We start from the raw sequence: 26,880 nt of genomic DNA on the forward strand, positions 1-26,880 counted from the left end.
GTTTGGAAACAAGAGGACCTGACAGTAATACTTGAAAAGCACAAAATTAATAGGCACTCAGCATAAGCCATGTTTACCATAACACTCGTTTGAGCTCCCTGCCCTGCTCTGTCCCCTGTCCATGTAGGCATCCAAGGGCATTCTGGAGCTTTGGCGATGCAGAGGTGCTGCTCATAGAAAACAAAGATGGAAGTTATGAAAAAGGGATTTCAACCTAGCTACAAATAAATATATAAGTGAGCATTATTAATGCAGATTGCCTGGCCACAAACTGGCTGTTCTAACACAGAAAGCACAAGTGAGTTGGAACTCAATATACAAGAACTAAATTACATGTTTTGTCCATCTAATCCACCTTATCCAAGTTCCCACCTGTTCTCCAAGACCTCTAGAGTCCAAGAATTTGGATGCCTGTGAAGTTATCCCAATGAAAAATGAAAGTACATATGACCAACTTTCTATGACGCTAAGGTGTATCGCTCCTCAACAATTGGGGAGAAGCTAAAAAAATAGACTTGGTAAACTCTGCCATGGCAGGTCTTGTTCCATATGCAGACACTTCTGTGGCATTGCTTCTTGTTCAAGATGTGTCACTTTAACTGTAGTGTTGTTGCTTTTTACTTTTTTTGAGCAGCATGGATTTGGGATTGGTGTCCCTTGAACTAGGCAATGGGCCACCACCCTTGAGCCACTCCAAGGCTTCCGATGCAGCATCCTTCTCCGCAAGTTTCTTGCTGTTACAAGGTTGCCCAATAAACTGCATTCCATTGAACTCAACCATCGCTCGGAAACGATCATTCCTGAGTTGCTTTGTCTTGTAAGTAGGGTTCTGGTGCCCAGCTCTGCTGAGCAATGTCTGCAATTGGTTCTTGGAGTTATCACCACCACCTGAGCTGCTTTCAAGCAGGGACTTTGCTGCCTTTGGTCTCAGCTCCTGTCGACCAACGACAAAACGACCATCGCAAGGATCTTCTGCTGCTAGCAATCTAATTGCTGAAAGGAGATCCTCACTGCCCTGTATGTCCATTCTAGGATTGACAAGCTGTTTAAGAAACAGGTGTGAGCAGAAAGTTAAAAGGAGTGCATATTACAAGAACTAAATGTTTCAAAAAAACACCTAATGTGCAGCATCAACCCAAGGACGAGAAGATGGTTATCAAGCTAAACACGAGTATTCTTTCTACTAAACAGCACGCAAAGCTAACAACTAATACTAAAGTGAAAAAATAATCATACTTTGCGTTGAATAAGTTCTTCGAGCTCTCTTTTGAGACTAAGATAAGTTGATTGTAGGTCGGGCTTCATGAAGAATTCCAGGTAACCATCCAACATCTTCACGTGACCATCCTTAAAAATAATAAAAACATAGTAAGCAACAATAAAGTGGAATGCCCAAAAATGCATAAAAAAAAATAAATAAACAAAAAATGAAAGCAAAGAAGCTCACAAGTCCGCCTCGCAAAATGTTTCCCCCAAAGAGCAGCAGTACAGAATCAGATACACCAGTTGAATCCCGAAGAAACACAGAATTAACCTTAATCTTCTCGTTGAAAACTAGCCATGGATATGGAATCTTTGCCACCTTGCTATTAACTGAATTCTGTGAAAGAAAAATGATGATGTAAACAAAACTATAACTGTAGAGACTACTATTATTATGAGCTTAGAACTTTCATTTGTTGCAATAAAAAAAAAAACTACAGGCATGTATCATGCGGTCAAATGAACAGGTAGAGAGGATAACTTACAAAGTAAAGCATAACTTGACCATCATCCATTGTCTTCAAAGATATAGACTTTGCCTTGTTCTGTAGAACGTCAAGTTAATCATCATGAATACTCACTTTAATATTTTCATGACATTATAGAAGTTGTACAGTATAAAATCAAAGAAACAGAAACAAAACCAAATATTTTAAAGAAGAATACTTGATACAATCTAGCTATGTTTGTCTCCACTATTTGAGTTGGCTACATCAATCTTATCCAAATATTGAGCTCCATGCTATATAATTAGTATTCTTAATATATATCAATTAATTGAATTTTGATTCAATTAACTAAATAGAAGACATTCAACTATAGACTCTATTAATCACTTTTGAACATGTATAAAAATTATGTCCTAGTTATAATTAACTTCCAATTTTTAGGTAATGAAGTTTATTTCTACAATTCAAACTTCATATCTAATCTACTTGTCCTATCACAATAGCATTTGCAAATCATATACAAAAGTCATTTATCTTTAATATGATTACTGAAGTCAACTTGTACAAAGTTAAAATAAGAAGTTAGAGACAATACTATAACAACAATCAAGCCTTATTCCACTAGAGACAATCCTAGATGATAATCGTCTGTCACACAACTCTAATACTAATAACTATATTAATTAGACATCTTTTACTCCAATAACATAATTACTAGATATAGCTTTATTCACGAAACCTATAAATAGTTTACACATACCATTGCAGAATTGGTGTGTGTGCGCGCGCGCATATTGATATCGCTAGTAAAATATATTAAGTATAAGTTGTATTGGATTGTTAGGATTGATTGAACGAAATGGGTCGAAAAAATTTAGAAAAAAATGAAAAATAAAAAAGATAAATAATTTCAAGATGCAAGAAAAAAAATTCAAAAATATTAGGAAATGAACAATATTATGTTTCATTAAAACAGTTACTATATTGCTTTAGGAAGTCAATAAAAATATTGAGTCAGATCTTGTCCCAATAACTAGTCAATTACCTACTCTTTCTACCCCCTATATAAATCTAAAAAAATTAATAGCACAAATAACATTAAACCTGCTTTGATAAATTAATAATATTTTTTCACAAAAATTTAAATTTTCATTTAAGAATTATCCATATAAGAAAATATATTGTCCATCAATACATTTATTTTATTCTAAAAAGGCAAAAAAAGGACAAATTAAATTATTGCAAAAATATTTAGAAGATGTAGTAAAAATCAATTATGATCATGATTAAATTATTAATTTCAACAAATAATTCATCGTGATTCAATAAAAAAATATTGCACAAAATGTATTCTAAAACTTAAATAACTTGTTATCAATAATAAAAAATATACATAATGTGAATGCATGATAAAATAATTAAAATTAGTTCTTTCATGGAAATTTAATAAACATTATCATTAAAAAATTTGTTAGAATTAAATATAGCACCAATGCTAATGGGAAAACTAAGAAACTTCAAACTTATGTAGCAAAAGGCGATTCGCTCGCCTCTAGAGCCCCCGCCAACCTGTCCCTAGACTAGTACGGAGGAGGTAAATTACGGGTAGTGCAAGTGGCCAAGGCATGGGGAAGGCATGCTCACACGCGCCGAGTTTCGACCCCAAAACCTCATGTGGCAACACTCCATGCCTTAACCACCGCACCGCCCTGAGGGGACCAAGAAACTTCAAACTTAGCTAGATATGATTGAGGAGAAATCAAAATAATCACATTTGGTAGTACATTAAAACAATTGCTAAATATTATTAGTTTTTCATGAAGAGGAGTAGAGGACCAAAAATCCTATGAGACAATAAAATAGATGGGAATCTCTTTGAACATTAAAGAGATTTCAGTATAAATACCAAGGAAATTTCACTCTTCATAAATAAATATCACTTCTCAATTCACTGCAATATATTTTATTGCTCAATTTTTCAGGATATTGAGAAAAACAATCTGATTATTAAACTAATAACATATAGTATAATTAACTGATATATTAATATAAAAGTAATAACCACTCCTTATAAATATACAATTACTTATATTTTAGTAATGTCTAAGAAAGATATGTTTGATATTTTAAAACAAAATATATGATTACTATATTTAATGATATATAACAAATAGTATAATTATAATTATTGATGAAAAATAAAATAAAAGTAAATGATATAATATTTGGCTAAATTGGAAAATTGGATTATTTAATAAAGCAATAAGGAATTTAACTACCATTTAAAAATTGGATTACTATATTAAATTAATAGTTAATATAATTGACAATTGAAAAACAACATCATATTAATAAAAAGTTGGTCTAACTATAATCATTAGACATGTTATGGAAATTAGATTACTAATACTCAAATTAATAACATCAAAAATAAAATGAATTAATCTAATTATACAAACTAAGACAATAATTGAATAATTAAATTAGCTAAAACGAGTCCTAAACTCCTCCAAATTTCATTAGGAATATTATGCAAACTTATTTTTTCCTACCTTCATTTTCTTTAAAGTTTTTTCAACTTCAGACAATCCATCTGTCTGTCTATCTATATCTATCTAACAAATTTATGATTTCTAAGTTTACCAGAATTTTAGTCTCTAAAACCAAATATTTTTTTATTAGAATTATTAATAATGAGATATGGCAACATTCAAAATCATGCCATCCTCTTTCTTTCTTTCTTTTTCAATTACAAAATCCTCCATATGCTCCCTTGTATTCCTCATAAATTCTCTCTGCATGTTCATTTTAATCTGTCAAGTATAAATTTTTCAGTCACAAAAATACGATGATCTATGTTCTCCCAAAATTCTCATCCGATTCGATCCTTCAATCCTACTTGAGAAGCATACACACTTGATCATCAAATCTCTTTTTTTAAAAAAATCCATCTTACCGCAATAATTTTATTTCCAATTCTATTAGCTATGAAAATCATTTTAGATCTCGCAAAATGCCTATTTATCGAACCTAGCTTCAACTATATTTTTCCTACAAACATGTTATTTTATGTTCTTTGCATCATTGGATTTACAAAGTCCGGTCATTCTCTTAAAAGTGTTTATATGTTGAAGAGGTTAATCTAATGTTACAATAATAGACTAGCTTCTAGACCCTCATTTTCCCCCAACAGTGTGAATATCCTTGCCTATTTTCCATCATATCTGGGTTCTTATGTGATTGATTGCATCTAGCCAACTTCCTAGGTCACCCTTTGAACATCGAGGTACTCAAGTTGTCAAGGTTCCTCGTGTCGCTTAAAGTTTACAATGTGATTATAAGAAATACGGTTGAGATTCATGCTCAATTATTTACACACTATTACCACTAGTTGTCAAGGCCTAATGTAACTGTTAGCCCTTTTCATTTTTTGTTGAAAAGAATAGTGCAGAAAATTACTGGTTTAAAGTATTGAGAACTTACAACAACAGAACAGACCCCTGGATATAAGCCAGCACATATTACAGCACGGACAAGGCTTTCATCTCGATGCCATTTGTTGCAAGTAATTAAATTATCATCAACAAGACCAGATTCCTTCAGAAGAGGAAGAAACTGCTTTCGAAGAGAATCAATAGCTTTCAAAGTTTGTGCTGAAAGAAAGTTCTTCCAGCAATATTCGTATCCAGACTGCTCTCTTTCTGCATTCTTCCATCCCTCATAAGCTCGAACCAAAGCAAGATGATCACTATAATCACGGGAAGAAAACTGAGATTTTGCAGATTCTGCCAACTGCAATAAAATTTAGAAGTCATCACAATCAAAATTTGTCGTGCTGGGAATTTTTGAAATCTGAGAACTCAAACATAGTGAAGGTTACAAGCAAGATATTATATGCAAAAAAGGAATAGGAAATGTTCTTTCCATTTTATCATCCTATATATGGGGCTGGAGTGATCTTTTTGCAACTGGATCTCAATTGAAACCAAATTTTGTACTCCTAAATGAAAATCCTCACATTGCAGGGCCCAGATGATATGTGGATGTTTTGCATGTCATTCCCTTTTTATTTGAAAAGTAATTCATTGCAAGCTAGCTAATGGTAGTTGGGTTAGCCTTATAAATACTAAGAACATCAGAAGACAAATGGAAGAAGCTCAGCCAATTATAGCACTAAGATCCAGGATACAAACATTAAGTTAATAATCAGTTAAAAGCACACAAGAAAATCACATACATCTTTCTTATCAAAGGGCGTCAAAAATGGATCTCTAACACTTAGACCAGCAACAACAGTCAATATAGGATCAAGACAGTTGAACATAGCTCCATAAATAAGCATTTTTCCCAATTTGGGTTCCAACGGAAGCATTGACAAGTGATGTCCTGTAGAAAGAAGTACATGACAGTTCAAGAAAAAAAGATTATTACAACAAAAAGAATGGTTAATAACGAGCAGATGAACCAATATCACTTGGTACCTAGAATGGTCAATTCTTCCTTCTCATCCAATGCACCAATTACTTTAAGATATTCAACGGCATTTTGAACCTACAATGGAAATAAATTATGCTTCCACGTGGCATTCAAATCACTCAACTACCAAAAAATTACAGGAAGACTGTATGCTAAAGCATGAGAAACAAAATCAACACCACCAGATGGGATTGTCACCAATAGCAGACCATTTGATTTTCAATGTTTATTTTGGGCCAAGCCCTCAGTTTGAACAGGTATAACTAGACAAACTGTAGTTGAGGGATGATCACATCCATTATTTCAATGAAAAAAATAGAAATACATATTTGAAAATCAGAGCGCCTAGCTAGCCAAGTCAATTAATTGCTACTGTGACATAAATTAAATGAAAAAAATCCAGAACATACTGAAAGACGTTCTGGTGACTGCAATGCCCTGGATAAGAACTCAGATATGCTTCCAAGACGAAGACTTTTGATTTGCAGGCAAAGAGATTGTAAGGGTGTCCTTAAAAGCTCAGGTAATTGGTAATCAGCAAATGCATCATAGACACATTTTGGATAAAGGTGATAGCACTCCCCAGGCTGTACACGACCAGCTCTCCCTCTTCTCTGTAGAATAATCCATGCTAACATTAATAATTCTCAACATAATCAAATTAAGAGGAATTCAAAAATGATTAAGGGAATCAGGGAGAAAACATTGAAAGAAACAAAATATTAATTAAATTCTTTTGCAATAGTTTGAACTAAAAATTTAAGCAGGTCGAAATTGACTCTTACTTGTCTAGCAGCTGCCTTGGAAATCCAGGCTGGAAGCAAACAAGGGGTGTTATTTAGAGCATCATATGAAGTCTCCTTTGCCTTTCCACAATCGACAACAAAAACCACATCATTGATTGTGATACTTGTCTCAGCCATGTTAGTTGCAAGAACTATTTTCCTCACACCATTTTCAGGTTTATCAAATATTAACCTCTGCAAAAGAAGAACAAGAACTGGCTTAGAAAAAATAGACTAAAATTAAATAAGACAAAGTAACAGTAGATAATACCAAAGTATATTAAATAGATTTGAGGAGAAAACAGATTTACTACTCAAACTCATAAGATTTCTGGTTAATTAAAATAATGGTTTCTGGTTAATTAAACATAAGAATTTTGGTTAATTCAAACCATGATTTCTCCTTAATTAAATACAAGAATAGTTAATTATAACCATGAGTTCTCCTTAATTAAACACAAGAATAGTTAATTATAACCATTATTTCTGGAAATTAAACCTAAGATTTCTGGTTAATTAAATGCAAATTTTCTAATTTATCAATTCTAAATTTCTGATTTTAATAGTGGAAAACAATTAAAAGAAAAAAGATGACATCATGAATTTAAAACCAAAAACTCTTGAACCAACACCTAATTGATTAATTATTTTAAATTAAATCTTCTATAATGATTTCTTTACTATCAAAAAAAAAAAATACTTGTACATCTCTCTTACATACTTGGACACTAGTTGCTCCAGTATGCAAGAGTCCAGTTTTGGTAGTTCTATGTTATGTAGTGGCGCTAACTCAGATCTGAGTTGTCAGATGTAGCAACAACAGGGTCACCGCATTGCGAGAATAATAGATCCTCAATCCAAGCACACTAGTGAGAGTGTAGACCACATTAAGGGAGTGTAAAAGTTTCTTTATCAGAGCTCGCATCTTGGTTTTTGTGTTTCAATGTCTTTGTAATGACACATAATGATGGCAAAAGGCGAATGCGCTCGCCCCCAGCGCCCCCGCCAACCCGTCCCAGGGTCAACACGAAGGAGGTAAATCACGGACGGCTACTAGCCTTTGGAATAATGACTAGCACATAAGAGAGGCATTTACCTCGGCTTTGTCGAGATTCGAACCCCAAATCTCATGATGACAACACCTCATGCGCTAGCCACTAGACCCATCCGAGGGGACTGTAATGACACATAATGAGGTTTATGATGTGATGGATCATTATTGTAAGATTTTTAGATTTTTATCCTTCATGCAAATTCTTTGTTATCTATATATCTCTTGATATTAATATTTATTTATAACATTTGACCTTGACTCCTACTTAACAATTGTCCTTATTGCTTTTAACATTTTTTTTTTCATATTCTAGTGAGTGGTCTAGTGAACCCAACCAAAAAAATAATGTAGTACCTTTATATACAGTTATTGATTTGTTCCTTCAATAGATTTTTTTAATAGTTGGTGTTGCCATCGTGATATGTTTTGGAAAATTGTAAAAAAATTAGATATTGTGTCAATTAATTGTTCTCCTTTAGGCTGTGGACACCGACATTATTTTAAAGTGGATGACAATTGTTGGAATGCCCTAATGCACATATTAGTGGGTGCATTGGGCTGCAACAGTATAAGCACAATAATTGAATGACAGAGACTTCTAAAAAAGTCAAGATAAAGGCTTAAATGTTCTTTGGTAATGGTAAAAAATGTCTGTGTCCGTTAGTTCACAGAAAATGCAATTGAAAATTTGAGTACAGTATCAAAAAATTTCAATAAGGTTTTCTAGAAGTAGCCAAAACTTAACATCCCGATTTGACAAAAGCAGTGTAGGTAAATTAAGCAACCTACGAATCTCCATAACAATGTTGTGATATAACAAAAAAAAAAGGACAACCCGGTGCACGAAGCTCCTGCCATGCGGGGTCCCGGAGAAAGATATATTGTACACAGCCTTACTTTGATATGTGATGCATAATTATTTTTCTGATATAAAAGAAAGTCAAATAAAGGGCAGTCCGGTGCACAAAGCTCCCGCAAATGTGGATCCCAGGGAAGGGTCTATCGTACACAACCTTAACTTGCTTTGCAAGAGGCTATTTCTGAGACAGGAACTTTACCATGGCGCCAAGACTCCCCTTCAAAAGAAAGTCTTATCATTTTGTAAAATTTGTCCATGACCACCCTAACAGAATAATGAATCTAATTGTGTGCAAAAATCAATATTTTTCTTGACAGTACTAGTTGTTCAATATGTGCTACACAAAGACAACCCTTGCAACCTCACAAGGATGAAAAAAAAACCGATCAATTACTAAGGCTGCAATAACCTTTCCAAGCGTCTCAAAAAGTTACCTTCATATAATGCACAAAATATTTTGAATGGATGTTCAAGGAACAAACTAATGTGTTCCCTTAAATAGGTAACATCATTGATCATGTAGTTCATCTAGTCCTGATGGTTCCCACTTTATATCTCTTAAAAATCATTCCAAAGTAGACAAGTAATAAACTAATCCCTCTGACACTCAAATTCTATGATTTGTGTGCTCATCCTGAAGCAGCAACAAGGCTGCTGAGTGCATTAGCAAGTTTGTTCTTCCCAAGATGATGTTTCAAGATCAAAATTGTATTCTTGAAAGATCTAGCATGTTTGACACAATATTTCACAATTAGATGAAGTTTTGTACCTTATGATCAAAGTGCAAGACGAACACATTCGGCATCTTAAACCCTCAATGATAGCATAAAACTGTTCATCATAAGTTGAGAAGCATGTTCTAGTCTTGTTGAATTTTTCGCTAAAGAACATAATTAACTCTTCCTTATGGCTTAAGGTGTCTCCCACCCATACATGTACAAGTGGCTTCAAAAGGCTTGTTATGATCTAGGTGACTAAGGACAGAAGACCAGTCATCCTTTCATTGATCTCCAAAAAGATTGTGAAAGCAGAGTATATCCAAAGTGAACTCTCCTTTTCTAATAAAGGTCCTTATGGGATAGTACTAAATTTTTTAATGAAGTGTGCAAAAGAAAAAGAAAAAGAAATAGTGTGTAGTAACATTGAACTTCTTAAATGTAATTGGATTTAGGCCAACCCTTAGTTATCTTAATTTTGTCATCATCAGATCTTTATTAGAAATGTTAAAAGAATTTCTTAACAAAAACATTTTCTTGAAATTGATATAAACTTTTGGTTTTGAAAGACTTAAAGAACACAAATTAAATGCTTCACTTTCTATATATCAAAATATCATCAATCTAGACTACCAATAACATTCGCATAGAGATCCATACAATTTGTTGTATCACCCTCATGAATATGCATGGAATGTTTGACAGTTTGAAGGGGATGACTAACTATGTACACAACTAATCTTGAGTTTTTTATAAAAACTTTCACGCATCATCAATTTCTGATTTTAGTTTTAGCAAATACCCACTGCACAAGTTAATTTGGATGCCAATTAACCATCCAAATGACTTTGGTTCTCAATTTATGATCCCACAGGATTAAAGAGAATATTTGAGAACCAAGAATATTTATTGTTAGAATAATGAAAATCATATAGGTTTTAAAATAATCTGATTTCAGAAGACTAGGACAAAATAGACTAGATTTAGTAGAGAAAGTAAGAAAAAAATAGAAGTTATTCAAAAACAAGTAGAGCAATGTAGACCATAGATTGATTTATTTATAAAATTTCTATTTGTATTAGCACATGATTCAACAAATTGAAAACATATACACAACTAGGGAACAGCAAGATTAAGTTTCACCTGCTCTGAACTAGCCATTGAGCCATGGCATGCGAGAAGTAGAACCTTTGTAGGATCTCCAAGAAGAGGATTAGCTTGCAACTGATCTTTGAGAGAGTTGATGTCATCCCAACCAGTCATAAACACCAAAACTGCACCAGGCCTTTCATTCCGACAAATATGGCAAAGAACACCTTCTATAAGGTTAAAACCAATGGAATCTGGATTCCAACAAGATAGTGACTCACGAGTCTGTGAACCATACTCCCTGAAATCTGCAGCCACTAAGGCATCCTGAAAAAATGATAACATTATTATTTTTTTATTTAAATTAGAGCTTTAACTTATAAATTATAATGCTATATTTCATACCTCAACAGCAGAAGCAATCTGGCTTTTCCTTTTCCTGAGAGTTTGTTTCTGCATTTTCCACGTTTTATCTTGGCCATAATCATCAATTTGATTGTATGGGGTCAACCTATGGCCAGTCATTTCCAGAACACTCTCCAAAAAATGTGTACGAACTGGATAGGTAAAACCCTGTAAATTAAATTAGAGGACTCGTGGTTCAAGTATTCAATTAATAAACTACAAGAAAAGCAGCATATATGAGTGAAAACAAAAAATGTAAGCACACATCTGAGCATACATCAAAATGCTGATACTGTAAGGTAAATTTTCGAAGATTAATAAACCAAGATTGATCAACCAAAGTAAGCCAACCAAAATCCCCAATTCAGACAGATTAAATTGATTTTCCAAATCGAAATTGGTCAATCAAGATAATTTTAATCCCATTTTAAGTTTTAGATCCAAATATTGAACCAATGGAGAAATTAAAACTAGAACAGTCAAGCACAATCTACACATATTTATAAAGGAAAATATATAAATGAAAGCAAAAATAGTGATATCTGATCATGCATCACAAAGTTGATACTAAACAACAATGGTTAGAACGCTAACCAATTCAAGGATATGACCCACTAATTTAAGCCAAACAAATCTATAAATAGAACTGATTTAGAGTCTGGGATTCTGGATTATAAGTTCAACAGATTTTAAAATCTACAAACTGTTGGTGCAGGAAGCATCATAATCAAACATATGTTTTGATGTTGTCAAGATTCAAGTTAAGTCTTGTTGTTATACGATGAATTGATTCAGTGTACAGGATGCTCAACTCAGAAAGTCCTAGTATCCCAGCTGGATCCGATACTAGGCAAGGGAAGTCTCAGTAAATCATGGAACAAGACAGGAAGTCTAGATGGGTTAAGTGGACCTAACATCTGGCAAGTGAACTCGGTAGGTTTGGAAAATCCGATATTGAGTCAAGTGGAAGCCCTGGCAACCGATCCGATGCTAAGTGGTAAAGTCCAAACAAGTCTGGAGAGTCCGATGTTTGGTAGGTGAATTGAGGTAAGCTACTGGAGGTAGTGTGGTGAGGTCGTGTCCAGAAGAGACAAATCTTAGGCGCCGATCCAACTGAAAAAACCAACGGAGATTTCTAAGTTGAGATCTTACTGTCTTGTTTATTCAATAATATATCTGTCTAACTCTACTTTACAGGAGCGCTATTATTATTGTATTTGTGCTCACTCTGTTTTGCAGATAAAACTGAGTTCCGAGTTGACCAAGGTTCAGTCGACCAAACCATAAGATCGGTCGATTAATCAAACAGAAATGGCAGAACTCGTGAACTTGGTAAACAGGCGGATTGATCGACCGATAATGGGGATTAGTCGACCGAACCCAAAAAGAAAGTTCCAGACAATCAGATTGAATCTTTACTGTAATTGTAATTCAGAGGTTCGGTCAACCGATAGGCATGATCAATTGACCGAACAGCGAAAATCACGGGATCAGCCGATTTGGATCAACGTAAATAAGGAAGGTGCCGGATTCAATTGACTGATAGTAGGATCAGTCAACCGAATGATATTACAGTCGACCGAACACTGCTTATAGAAGTAGCCCTCAAGCACCCAGCCAACAACAACTCTCTCATCCAATCTAATCTGCTCTTGTTGTGTCCATGCAAGCTTTGACAACTCTGATCCGAGTTCTCCAACAACTATGCTACATCTCTATTTAATTGTTGTTGGTAACTTTAATATTGTCTTACACTTATTCTTTGAAGATAGTAGGATTGTTACTATCATCATATCATACTTGTACGATCTTGTTTCTTCAAAAGAACTAATATTAGCATTGCCCAACGAAAGCGATCAAGGATCAAGGGTCTTGGAGTAGGAATCAGCTCTCTGAATCAAGTAAAAATAACCGAGTCTTTAGTTTTACTTTCATTTTATTTCCACTGCAATTCTTACTCTAATTCAGTCCCCGTCTTGCACGATCCAACACAAACTAACTCAAAAGAGAAACTCAAATCAGAACATAATTTACCACTAACCAAGATCTACAAATTCACTATTATATATTCAAGTATTCAATAGCTTTCAAATGGTAAAAGGTGTTTCGCTCACACCCCAGCACCCTCGTCAACCCGTCCCTAAGCCAACACGAAAGAAGTAAATCATGGATGACTACTAGCCATTAGTGTAAGTGGCCAAGGCATGGGGGAGGGTGTGCTCAAACACGCTGAATTTCGACTCCAATACCTCATGTGACAACACCCCATGTCTCAACCATCGCACCGCCCCGAGAGGACCATTCAATAGCTTTCATGAGAACCATGATTGGCATGTATCAATATCGCAAATATTCCAAAAACCTAAGTATCTGCCGTATCGAATTAGTGGAATTAAAGAGAAAACCTTAAAAATTGAAAAAAAAAATATTAATAAATAAATTTATTTAATAACTGAAATAACAAAAGGGATCCAAAAAAGTCTTTCAGACTATTAATTAATATTTGAAATATTTCAAAAGATAGGCAATGGTATTGTTTGCTATTTATTTCCTTCTCATATAAATTACCTGTATTCTTGATATCATTTAGAAATATTAAGAATATTACTTGATAATCAATTGATATTGTTACTTTAAATGAGAAATAATCACTAATAATTATAATATTTAACATAATGAATACCCATTTAGATTACTAATTTAGCAATAAATTATTAATCATCAATAAAAATATTGAGTATCACTATATAATGAAAATAATTACACTCGTTAATTGACATTAAAATACTAGTAACTATTACTTTATTTGAATCCCCGCATAAAAAATATTAATTTATTTCAACTTTACTAAATTATTGATAAATGAAAAGGTATTAATAACGGACAATATATCCTAGGAACTATAATTTTAATTAAGTCTACCAATAAATATTTTTTTATTAAAATAATATTTGATATTTTAACATCAAAATATGATAATAAATTAATGATAATTATATTTAATATTTAATAATGAAGGGGAGTCTTGGCACAATAATAAAGTTGTTGTCATGTAAAATCTAGAGGTCACAGTTCGAGTCGCGAAAACACTTACAAAGCGGTAACACTACGTACAATAGATCCTTCCTGAGAAGCCGCATTAGTAGGAGCTTCGTGTATCGACCTGCCCTTAATTAAAAAATAGCAGTATTTTTTTAAACAAACACAATTTTTTCCTGATGATAACTAACTATACAATAATTAGGACAAGGCAATATCAGAATCATTAATTAATTGTACCAAACCAGGATATCATATTAAACTGTACAATTACATATTTATTAAAAATAAGTTAATAACTGATATTTTACATTAAGTATAAGTATATAAGTTGAAAATCCTAATATCTTTATGTTTCTTACCCCCCACCCCCACATTTTCTCACAACCACAACACATGTCACTCCCCCACCTCATACAATCAGATCTCCTAATGGCCACAGAATCACAAGTCAAACAGAACCAAATACCAACAACGCACAGTTTCACCATCATCACTGCTTCATTTAGTCATCAATGCATTAGGTATCATTCAATTAGCCTGAAATTCTATGACATCCACTTGAACTTAGGTTTTTGAAGCTTCTAACCCTTGCATTCTTCTTCTTCTCCTTGGTTCACTTGAGATACCCAAGAAAACATATAAAATTGTTAGAACCCCAAGTGGTTGAGCCACGATTGTTTTGATGTGTTGTCAAATGAGTTTAAATTAGGTCTTGTTGTTACTTCTGATGTGTGTGTTTAAGTACGTAGAGACTTAAGAGGACACACAAGTATGCAGAAATCAAAAGGTAAAAGGTGGTATGGGACACATAAGGGACCGGAAAGGATGAGGAGCATCGGAGACAGCAAAACGTTGGCAAAAGACACAAACAAGCGAGAATGATGGCACGAGAAGGGAGCTGACGTGTTTGGTAAATTTGAGAGGAGAAGATATGGAAGGGTACTCCAGTGAAGGAGAAGAATGACACAAGGAGTGAGAATCCAAGGGACGATAAGCTGGGAGGAAGTCTATGCAAGGTAAGCTGGTGGGATGAGTTGAGTGACATGTATTCAGGTAGAGGGTAAAGCTCAACCATAGGCAAACTCAAATGTAGTCGACTGAGTTAGAAGGTTCGGGGGATTGGAAAAAGATTTTCAATCGGTCGACCTATGCATAGGATAATAGTTATTTGCCTACAGGTTATTTATCGAGTTGGATAAGTAGCTCGAACATCGGAATCGAGCGACCGGAAGCCACATGGAAGCTGACGCAGCAGCCCAGATCCGACGTAAGTGAGATTGAGCAATCGGAGTGCGGGATTAGGCGACCGAATCACACATGGCAGAATATCAAAAGCAGTTATTCGAAGCTAACCAAGTTCCAGTTGACATGAATGGTGATCAGGCGACTAAAAGGACGCCACATCAGCAAAAGGATGAGCAAAACTATTTCGAGGATTAGATCGACTTGCCATGTCATTGGTTTCTGACGACTGAAAAAGCCTTTCAAGTCGATCGTATGTACCGCATCAACACTCGATCACAAGTCTATAAAAGGAAGTGAGGAGCTCAGTTGCAAGATACAACACACATCCACGACTCAAGTTTCATTTACATTCAAAGTCTTTAATTCTTTTCTTCTCTTTGTACTCAAACAATTGTATGAGGTTTCTCCACCTCCGGTATGTTATCAAAGAGGAGAAGAATAGTGGACAGAAGCTTCCGTGCACAAGCCTTGGAGTAGCAACCTATGGATTGTGAACCAAGTGAATATTGGTGTCCATTTCTTTCATGTTTTTATTGTATTTTAATTAATGTGTGTCCTTACTGAGTAGTTAGCAATAGAAAAAGAACGCTTAATTTGCAAGTACATTATTCACCTCTCCCCTCTAGCGATCCAGCCACTTCCACAACACGTACAAAAATAAGATCAAACTAAGCCAATTTCAATCCAATTTTCTGATCCAGATGGTGACGTTGGCTAAGTTTGTCAATCCATGTCAGCTCCAACTCCATTAGCATCATCCTAGGTCAGCCATCATAAATAGAAGAAGAGAAGGGAAGATGTACGAAGGATATAGATCATTGATTAAGAATCATTTCATCTAGAACACCTCAAAGGAAAAAATCTAAACATGCAAGACAAATAGTTTGGTAACTCTATGGATAGCACGGATTCAGAAGGTGCCAAAAACACACAAATGCACTATACTAATTAGCTACTTAACTATCAATTAATGTTATGGCATAAATCATCTTTGATTATGATCAAACATGCAACAAACCAACCAGTAACTAGACTAGGACCTCAAGCTTTCTAATCAAGCTTTCATAGCTAAAGTTGCATTTCAAAAAGATGGGACCAAATCAATGGAGACAAAACTGAAAAAACAAAAATGGAATAGGTAAATGAAATAAGAAAGAAAAAAAGAACAATAATAAGTGATAAGTAGAATAAGAAATAGCTCTAGACTAAAATCAGTAAGTAGCACTAGAGGTCAGATTTCTAAGAATAAAGACATTCTTCAACAAAATGCTAACTTACAGGGATGTGCAGCATTGGAGAACCGCCAAAGTAGGAAGAGAACAATTCAGCATTCAGAGTCGCACTCATCAAAATTAACCTAAGTTCAGGTCGACGGGGGAGAAGATCTTTTAGAACAATGAGAAGGAAATCTGGTGAATGCAAGCAATAGATAGGTCGTTAAAGATAAACTGCTACTTTCCCCTCAAAACTGGATTTCATGACAGTCTCAACAAACAAAATCACCTTCATTCATTCCACGTTCATGAATTTCATCGACAATAACATGAGTAACACCTTTTAAGTTTCTATCAACTAGCAATCTCCTCAACAAGATTCCTGTTGTGCAAAAAAGTAAGTGAGTATCCCTTCCTTTCATGCCTTCCAGACGAACTTTATATCCAACCTACAAAAAAATGATAAAGATTACTAGTTCTTTCAATATACTTGAATCTGATTCACATATAGAGCATTTGCGACTAAGTGTTCAATGTAAAAGCACTTACAGATTCACCCAATTTCTCTCCCCTTTCAGCAGCAACCCTCTCCGAAACAGCCATTGCTGATATTCGTCTAGGCTGAGTACAAATAATACTGCAGGTCGCTCCACGTGCTGCATCTATCTCAGATTCTAAAATATATTGAGGTAGTTGTGTAGTCTTACCACATCCTGTTTCACCTGAAACAACCACCACCTATAGAAGGAAGAAAAATATCATTTGCTGGACTACTAACAAAAACTTGGTGAACAATAGGCAAACGAAAGATGTTCAGACTAACATCAGAAATCTAACAATTAGAAACATCAGGATGTTACCTGTTGAGTGTATTGGAAAAAGATATTAGATATCTTGGTCACACAGGGCCAAACTACTAGAGTGAACAACAGAGAAGTGTGTCGGAAAAAGACATTAGATATTTGGTCATACAAAGCCAAACTACTAGAGTGAACAACAGAATGCATGAAAATGGGGCTCAAGTGTGACTAAATGGTCAAATGTAAAATAAAATTAGACCCAGGTAATTTCAGATGCAGATCTGCTCAAGCACATTGATCAGCACACAGAAGATATCAAGTTCATCTTTGATCATTAACTACTTCACCATGGTGACATGATCTAAGTTCCATTTTGTGCCGTTCGAAACAGGCAAAACATTTCATTCCACCAAACAAGCAGCACCCAGCACATCCAGCACCTTCGTTTCATGAGCACTAAAGTCATGGCGCACAACTTATTTCCGTCTCACAGAACTATCTCACGAACAACTTATTTCCGTCTCACAGAACTATCTCACGAACAACTTATTTCCGTCTCACAGGACTATCTCACGAATTCCTCCTACGCACAGAATGAAAAGAGCACATGTGAGCCAACACCTCCTCCTTTGCGACTTATTTCAAATAAGTCTTCCACTTTGTTGCTCCACAAGTTTCCTCCTCGGCACAGAATGAAATGAGCATTCATAAGTGGGCACATCTTCCTCCACAGCTTATTTCAGCAGCGTCTTCTACAGTTCGTTGTTCCTCTGCACCGTCGCTCCTCTACACTAGCTCCACACTGAAACCCTAACATGCAAGCTAAGTTCCTCATCTCATACTCTTCTTCCTCTGGCATCGGCCTTCTTCCTCCTCTCTTTTCCCCTTCTCCTCCTTTGGCATACATTCAGCACACCTCTGATATACAGGCACCAACCACGCTGCCTTGATGTCAAGTAGTTAATGAGCAAAAGATGAATTGTACTAAATGAGTTTACAGTATGTCAAAATACACAAGATTAGATGAAACACAACTAAAGTTTCTAAGCAAGGATTTTGAAAAAGCATAAACAAATAGAAACACCAGGAGGTAGGAAATGCCATTTAGTATTTTAATGGATGAACTCCAGAGGCACTCAAGCAGGCCTATGAAACTAGCAGACGAATTCAAACAAAAAATATTGTAATTGCTTAGAGTATTTTAATGGATCAAACATCACACATGACATGTCTTAAACCAAGAAAATTGCAAATGGTTGTTTATTGCAGATGAAGTTCAAGAAATGAAGAAAAATGCTTGTTGATAGTGAAAATCAGTATGATATTTGAAGTAGGAGAAACAGTAGGAACTGTACACAACCTGATTTTGAGATATGGCTGACAACAAAGCTTCCTTTTCTTTATAAGCTGGAAGATTTCTGCGAAATTCAAGCATCTTCACACCTTCTGGAGATTCCTATACAAGAATATAAGATTTGTCAAGGTATGACACTAGCCTGGATGCTACAACACATGAAAAGTTTACCCGAGCAACTAACATCTAAATCTTTAATTGACACAGGGAAATCAGAGGCATGCCAACAATTCTAGTAATTTTCATTTCTACAATTTTCCCTAATTTCTATTGTTTTACCACAGCCATTTGATGGGTGAAATTTGGGTTCAAACAATAAGCATTCCATCATTGGCTAAACATGACCAATACTAAAGAAAAAGACCCTGATAAAGTTCAACCACCAAGGTCAATCTATATTACAGAGCAATGCCAAAGGAATCATATAGCAAAGAAGAATACAGGTAGGAAATGAAGACAAGCTTACACAGTTCAACCAAGGAACAACATATAAAGCAGAGTCTAGATCCCTCAACTAATATCTCAGTAACAACAGGCGCTAGACAAACAAGAGCTTTAGGAGATCATTTTTTCTAGCAAAGCATCAAAGCGGAATAAAGATGTGTAAGTGGACTTTAAATTCTTCAAAATACCTCAGAAACCATGAATGCTAGTGAAGCTAGAGCTTCATGAGATCAATCTTCTCTTGCAGGATCTTTTTTTTCTTCTTTCTACATAACCAACTTCAATCCCACATAAAAAGCAATAAGAATTAATTGTGTATTCCCACATTGATTTTGATTTAATCATCAGATCTTATGTTGGAGCCCTACATGAGTTTTTGTGATTCTTTTTCAATTCAATAATATTTTTGCTTTATTGTCTCTTTGTATGAAAGCAACTTTAATTCAAATTTTGTGGCTGCCAGATTCTTTATTTCACCATGAATTTTCATTTTTCATTCAAGTTTTTGTTTATTGATTACAGTACCTAAAACGAAGATTATCAATTGTCTAGCTCTTCCAATATCTTTCTTTCAGAATCAATGTCAAATTTCACGTTATCTAATGTCATCTTCTCTTAACATTTCTCCCCTCTGAGAGTAAATGTTGGAGCACTAATCTCTTTAATGACTGCAACACTTTATCAATCCCTCGATAACACAGTAGGCTACAATTTATAGGTTATGTCAATCTATAGGCTGCACAGTGGTTACAGTTTATAGGTGTCATTTTCTCTCTTTCAATATCTTCCTTCGTCTTTCAAGCAGATAATAAAGCTTTAATCAGCCTATTCTCTTTTCAGGCATCTTTAAATCAGAATTTTACTCAATTTTAATGTCGCATGTATGTGACAAGAATAGATATTTATTTTTTTTTAAAAAAAACTAACATATCTTTTTTTATTTGTGATCAATTTTTCACTTCACTTTTGCTTTTAATCAGATGTTGTGGTTGGAGTTTAAGTACCAAATCAAATCCAAGAAAAAAAATTCTTTGTCAAATTCTGTTCAATATTCCACTTATCTCAACAGCACCAATATTGCATCTTTGCTATGTTTGTTAACTCTTAGTGGTCTAATTTCATATCTATAGACTGTAGTACATTTATTATTTTTTGAAACAAAATGAACATTGATCAACATCTATAAACTAGCTTGAGGGAAAATGGCTGAAATTGTTCACTGCAATGGATCATTCAAAAAAAAATATCAATGATATAATTTGATATCTACAATAAACTAGGCATGTTGTGGAAGGATGAATTATGCTAGAGTAAACTACACAAAACGGATCATCACTAAGCTATGCTACATGGATTGACACATATAGACAAATCCACTCATAAATGGCTAGATCTTCTCATTTCCCAAGTAGATAGATGGGAATATGTACAACTACCATGTAAATACAGATATCATATGATTCATATCCACATACATAACTAATGTCAAGAGGCTTCTGACAAACAGCATTTTTTACAAATTTATGAAGATAAAGCATAAATGATATAAAAATTATGTGAACTAGGAAAATTTAACCTGCCAATTCTGTTGTTGATTACGGAGCTGAAAACTTTTCCTTCTGAGGTTTTTCTCCATCACAATATTTTTAGATGTTTGTATGTCTTGTTGTTCAAAAAGGCTTTCATTGGTAGCAAAACTGTCAGTGCTACTTGTTCTGGAAAATCCAACACTAGGAAAATTTTCAAGATTTTTTCTCTTTCGAGTGAGATAATCCTCAAGTAAAGAATCTACTTGTCTATGCAAACCAATAGGAATAGAGACCTAGAAGAATAAGAAGTAGGTTATGTCAGTATACCTATTTCAAAAAAAGACAGAATAAGTGAAATCAATAATGAATTTTGATAAAGAAAAAAACAAACTACCATCCTAGATTTTGAATGTTTCATATACTAATGGATGGACTGTAAGTAGTTGCTCAGAAGTACCTCTCTTTGAGGCCTTTTATCATCAAGGTCTGGTCTATAGTTTGGCAATGGCACCTTACTGAAGACAATGACCTTTGCATACTGTCGACTGAAATAGAAACAATTTTCTTTAAATAAGCACTTCATACTCAAAAGATAGAGAGGATATTTTACTTGGTGAAAATATACTAAATCGGAAGGAATAAGATGGATAAAGCATACCTGCATAAGCCCATTCTATCAGCCACTGTTGCAAGATGCTCAAAGTCACGCCTGTCTTTTCTTTCCCTTGACACTAATTCTTGCTCACTTTCATTTCGGAGAAGCATGCTTAGTTTCCACTTCCATTCATCAACATTTTCCAAAGTTGATGCACCCTGAACATTTCAAAAGCGGAATTCATGAGAGAGAGGGAGTATATATTGGAATATAACAGTGAACTAGACAAACACGCTAATAAGATCTACAAAGTCACAGTTGCGGAATAGGAATGTTATTCAAATTTCAGAAGCTATCATAGAGGAAAACCACATTGTGAAAACTAATGTGATTATTTTTTATACCGATATCTCTGTAATGTGTAGAAACTAAAGGAAGGAATATTATTCGAATCCAGTAATGGACCATGAATTTGAACAGCTGAGTTTGTAATCTGAGCTACAGCTGCGATCAAATAAAAAGGGAAAGAAAGTGACGCAAAGATTGTAATTCCGTTCTCAGCTTCCACTTAACAATTTTCCGAACAAAGATCATTTTTTTCACAATGATTATAACAGGTCTAACATCAAAGTAGAGTACACTACAGAGCAGACGTACCCTATCAACAAAAAATATAAATACAAACCACCAACCTTGTCAGACGCGGATGATGGCTCCACGTCGCGATCGGACTCGTCGTCAGGGTAATCCTCGTACGCATACCTGGCGTAGTGCGAGCTTTGCTGGTGTAAATAAGGCAGATATCCATCGGCTCCCAAAGCAGCCGACGCAGAGGACGTCGGACTGAGAGCCACTCCCTGCCCAACCCCATCACGCCAATCGTAGTCGACAGACCTCGCAGCGCTGAGGGTCCCGTTCGCCGAGCTGATCATGGACCGGAGCCGTCGCGGGATCGGCGGCACGTAGACACCGGAGGTGGAGCCGCCGCCGGTCTTCATGGGCGCGAAGGTGGGACCAAGGTTTGAGGTAACCCTAGGTCTAAGGGTAGGATTTGCAGGGTAGAAAGACCGAAACAGAAGGGTCGGAGCTACAGGCATGGCGAAGCGGCGGCGAAGCTGGCGGCAGCCCCGCAAAACGGTGGCAGAGAGCATCGTAGCTCTCCACCTCTCATCCACCTTCCGCCGGACCTATTCGCTGGCTACCAGAGGGATGAAATCACCGCAAATTGTGAACTTTTTCTTGCTTCTGTTTTATTTTGTCGAAGGGAAGGGGGAGCAAAGCAGGGTATGAGAGGGGCCGCCAGGGATGGCGATCGGGCGGGCCGTAGGGCGTGGCCAGTTAGGGTTTTTGTTCGGTTACGGGTTGGGATCCTTCGGGGGAGTGAAAAATCCCCTGAACTGTGAGATGCGCGAAGCATCCGGTGGGACTCGACCGATAGAGAAAAGTGGGTAATCGAGTGATGTCAGATGTACGTAGGATAGACTCTCAGAGCTCTGGATTCCCCACGTGTCAGTAAAATAGACATGAAATATGATGGGTGTTGCCTCAAACGCAACGGGGCTTCCGAATTGGCAAATCGTGCTTAGTTGTATTTTGTTAGCCAATTAATCAAAACAGTAATTAAGATTACTTGTTAATAATTTTTCAAAAAAAAAAGTGTAAATAAATAGGACTAATTCTTAAATTTTAAATAATTATTTATTTCGGTTTAATTATTAAGTTTTCATTTGAGATTGTTTGATGGTTTTGAAAAAAAATATTTTATTGATTAATGAGTTTGATATTTGAAGTTTATTTATTTATTTTATTTTATTTTAACATTTGTTAAGAGTTTTTATTATTTATTTACTTATTAGTTTAACAAATATTTATTAATGGATATTGTTTATTTAAAGTATTTAAACAATAAAAATTTGATTCTAGCTTTTAAATATAAAAATTATATATTATAAAAGTATAATAATAATATAAATAAATAAAATTATTTATAAATTAGCTTGTATTTTAAAAATAAACATAGATTTACAAAATAGTTTTCATTTAATATATTTAAAAACTTTTCGATGTTTAATGAAAGTATTAAAGTTATATTTAAGGAATTTAGAAATTCATAATAGTTAAAATATTTAATTTTTAAAGCGCAGACATTTTAAAAATTGACATTGAATTCAATCAGCATAAACTATTTTATAAAATAATTTACGCTCAAATTTTTTCTTTCATCAAAAATGACTTAGGTGTTTAAAAGTTTATAATGGTCAAATTCCTTAAATTTGACTTTTAGTTGACAATTGATGTTATATTTTAGTAAATTGACATCTTTAAAAAAAATTAACTAAAACTATATGTAATTTAATCATTTAAATTAAATAATAATAATAATATATATATTCATAATTTCATATAATATTTCATCGAAATATTATAATATGATGATTCTATCTAAAATAGATAAAAACTAAAATACCAGCAAACTAACTTCAAAGTTGATTGAAAAAAAACTTCAAAATAGGAATACCTATAAGCTCATGAAAAGGGAAGGAAAAGAAACATTAACAAGTAGACCAAAGATGTCCAACGTGATCATTTCAACACTCAAGTTAATGAAGTGGAGAAAAAATAGAAGATGAATAGTGAAGAAAATGAATGTGAAATATGATCATAGTAAAAACAGACATGTGCAAAGTACTTCTTTAATCTCTCTCATTGTAATCTTTTTATTAATAAGTATCGTATTTTGGTCAGAGAAATATTAAATCACTATATTTTTATTATATTGAGCAGTCTCATCATTCATATATTATTCATATAATGATATTATTGCATGTGCCTTTGGCATCCCACGCGTAGTATTTAATATGGTTGGACACGTGAACCTCAGAGCCTATTGGGCATTCAGGACCTAGACCATTATAGGATGAATCTAATGGAGGCTCAAGGGGCTATTGCAAGCCATGGCGACCAAGCGTAGGGTTGTGGGTGAGCGAATCAAATAATGTGCATGTTCATCTATAAGGGTTTGAAGGGAGTTTGAGTCCCTAAATTCAGAAAAATCTAATTAGAATATGGTGAATATATGGCGATCGGATAAAGGAGTCGGGGGAAGCATGACCCTCATTAATCAGGGGATCCGATTGGCATGTTGTAAGAATTACCTGATCGATAGAGCATCTATGAGATGACTAAGAATGTTTGTTTAGAATATACATCAAGATTAGACTAATTCAATCAATTAATGGTCTCCCAAGTTCAACAAAATCGAACACTAATGAGGATCCCTTGGGATCGAGATAATCTACTCGGGTAATTGTTTAGGAACTGAAAAAGATGGAACCGACTACTGGAGTTATACGATTTTGATTGGGTATTGACAGTCATAGTCACATTAACTAGACTAGACTTGTGTTGGACAATTTGTTGTCGGAGATATTGGGGAATTAACTAAATTGAAATTAAACAAAATCAATTCTAACTTATCTGTTGAGATGACCTGAGTTGATAATCTCAGGCTATCAGCGGGGCTGATTCTGTTAAGCTTCCGGTGGTCTGAGTCACGGAGTCGATGCGGTGCATAGCAGAATCGGGAGTTGATCGTCGAGTCGAAAAAAGATTTCACCGAATATGAAGTCGAGGCATGCGCTTAACGCAGTTTTCTTGAAACAGAGTCACCCCACATCCGACTGTGCTTCAAGGTTTTCTCGGGTCATCTATTTCCTAGGATACAACGACAAAATCACAAACACAACCAAGCACTGATTGTTCGTGGTAAACTGAGAATGCACCTGAGTGCTATTATGAATAGTTCAACCGAGCGGATGCACAACTGAGAGAGTTTTGTGGGAGAACACGGGTGGATAAAGTTCGCTCCCTGCTCTTCCTCTAGCTTTCTCTTTCACTTATCTTCTGCTCTACTCTTTGCTAAAGATCCAGCTTTCTTATATAGGAGCTCTCACCTTGCCTGCAATAAATAATCAAATTATGATCATTTAATGTTGGGTTTAATGTCGTCATTAATGAGTTTAATGTCTCCATTAATATCGAGATGTTACGAAATCATTATTAATGAGTTTAATGTCATCATTAATACTGAGACATTACGAAATCATCATTAATGAGTTTAATGCCGCCATTAATGTTGAGACATTACGGAATCACCATTAATTTCACATTAATGCTTCCGTTACACTCTTGAGCATGTAACAAAAAAGAGATTCAAGTGGTAATATGTTGGTTTATTCTTTTAGGCAAATTTTGCCTCGACCGGTTCAACATTCGACATGCGCAGGTCGTGCTCGCACATGAGTCAACCTTGGTTCAGTATAATACAGGCTCTGAATTTGCACCCACCCCTGCGCACTCACGCATGAGAAAGTCTCCCCCCATACATATGTTTACAATATCAATGCATATGTCATAATTTAAACAACAATAAAATCAAGAGACTTCTAACGTGGGACTAAACTCATGCACAATAAAGTATTTTCGTCTCCGCCTCTTTATTTCATTCACATTTCCAATAATCCCCCACATGAATGGAAAATAGAGTATATAATAGCATTCAACAGTTGAGTTAAATATAAGATAGGTAGATTTTACCCTTTGAACCTTCCCTTGTGAAGATTTGTTTGCTTACTGGCTGACAGTAGACGTGATGTCCTTGAACTGTTTTGCCGTCTGTGTAAGCATTAACATATTTCACCCAAGACTCCCTAATACAACTCAGTTCTCATGAGTGTGTTTGTTCTTGGCCATGAACATGCTTGGTTATGTGAGAAGTTCTAAGAATTGTGTCTGCAATTCTCTTCGAAGCGGCTCCACTTCTTCCTCACATAGGTGATCTCTCAAGAGTATTCCACATTACTCTTCTTGGATCATTAAAAGTCGTGCGCTTAACCTCCATACTTCACTGATTTATTGGGTTATCCCCCATAATGTATATAGTCAGTGCAGATTAGTTGTCTCTTTGAACCTAGTTCTTGGGATCTCCACTTAACATAGGTTGGGTGTCCTCTGCACTGATCGCTGACGACGACATCAAACTCATTCCTCATGATGAGCTTGCAACTAACTTTTGATTTAACCTTTTGGTTAGCGGATCTGTTAGGTTATCCTTTGACCTCACATAGTCAACAATGATAACTCTCGTTGAGAGTTACTATCTAATGGTATTATGTCTACGACGTATATGTCTAGACTTACCATTATACAAATGACTCTATGCCCGAACAATTGTTGATTGATTGTTGCAATGTATACAAATTATCAGCACAGGTTTTAGCCATTGTGGAATATCTTCTAAGAATTGTCGTAGTCATTCAGCCTCTTCATCACATTTATCAAGAGCTACAAACTTAGATTTCATCGTGGATTTGGTTATTACGGTTTGCTTAGAAGATTCCCAATAAATGATTGCACCTCTCAGAGTGAATACATATCCACTCATAGACTTAGAGTCTTTTATGTCAGATATCTAACTTGCATCGTTGTATCATTTGATCACAGTAGGATATATCGTATAGTGTAAACCATATTCACGAGTATACCTTAAGTACCACAGTACT

The 26,880-nt window shown here is 35.0% G+C and overlaps 1 protein-coding gene across 1 annotated transcript; it reads right to left on the reverse strand.

The window, feature by feature from the left end:
• Positions 1-225: 225 nt before the first annotated feature.
• LOC122021597 (DExH-box ATP-dependent RNA helicase DExH3-like) lies at positions 226-22,674 on the reverse strand. Its single transcript, XM_042579723.1, has 19 exons — positions 22,012-22,674; positions 21,383-21,537; positions 21,182-21,269; positions 20,772-21,017; positions 18,758-18,853; positions 17,147-17,335; positions 16,887-17,046; positions 16,662-16,792; positions 11,097-11,264; positions 10,746-11,018; positions 6,974-7,168; positions 6,599-6,802; positions 6,194-6,263; positions 5,950-6,098; positions 5,196-5,504; positions 1,749-1,808; positions 1,448-1,600; positions 1,237-1,347; positions 226-1,042 (listed from the first exon to the last, which is right to left on the reverse strand). The coding sequence occupies exons 1-19, from the start codon at positions 22,468-22,470 to the stop codon at positions 596-598; spliced, it is 3,663 nt and encodes a 1,220-aa protein (XP_042435657.1). The 5' UTR covers positions 22,471-22,674; the 3' UTR covers positions 226-595.
• Positions 22,675-26,880: the final 4,206 nt, after the last annotated feature.

Source organism: Zingiber officinale, chromosome 9A (genome assembly GCF_018446385.1).
Source record: "Zingiber officinale cultivar Zhangliang chromosome 9A, Zo_v1.1, whole genome shotgun sequence".
In the NCBI taxonomy this organism is placed as follows: Eukaryota; Viridiplantae; Streptophyta; class Magnoliopsida; order Zingiberales; family Zingiberaceae; genus Zingiber; species Zingiber officinale.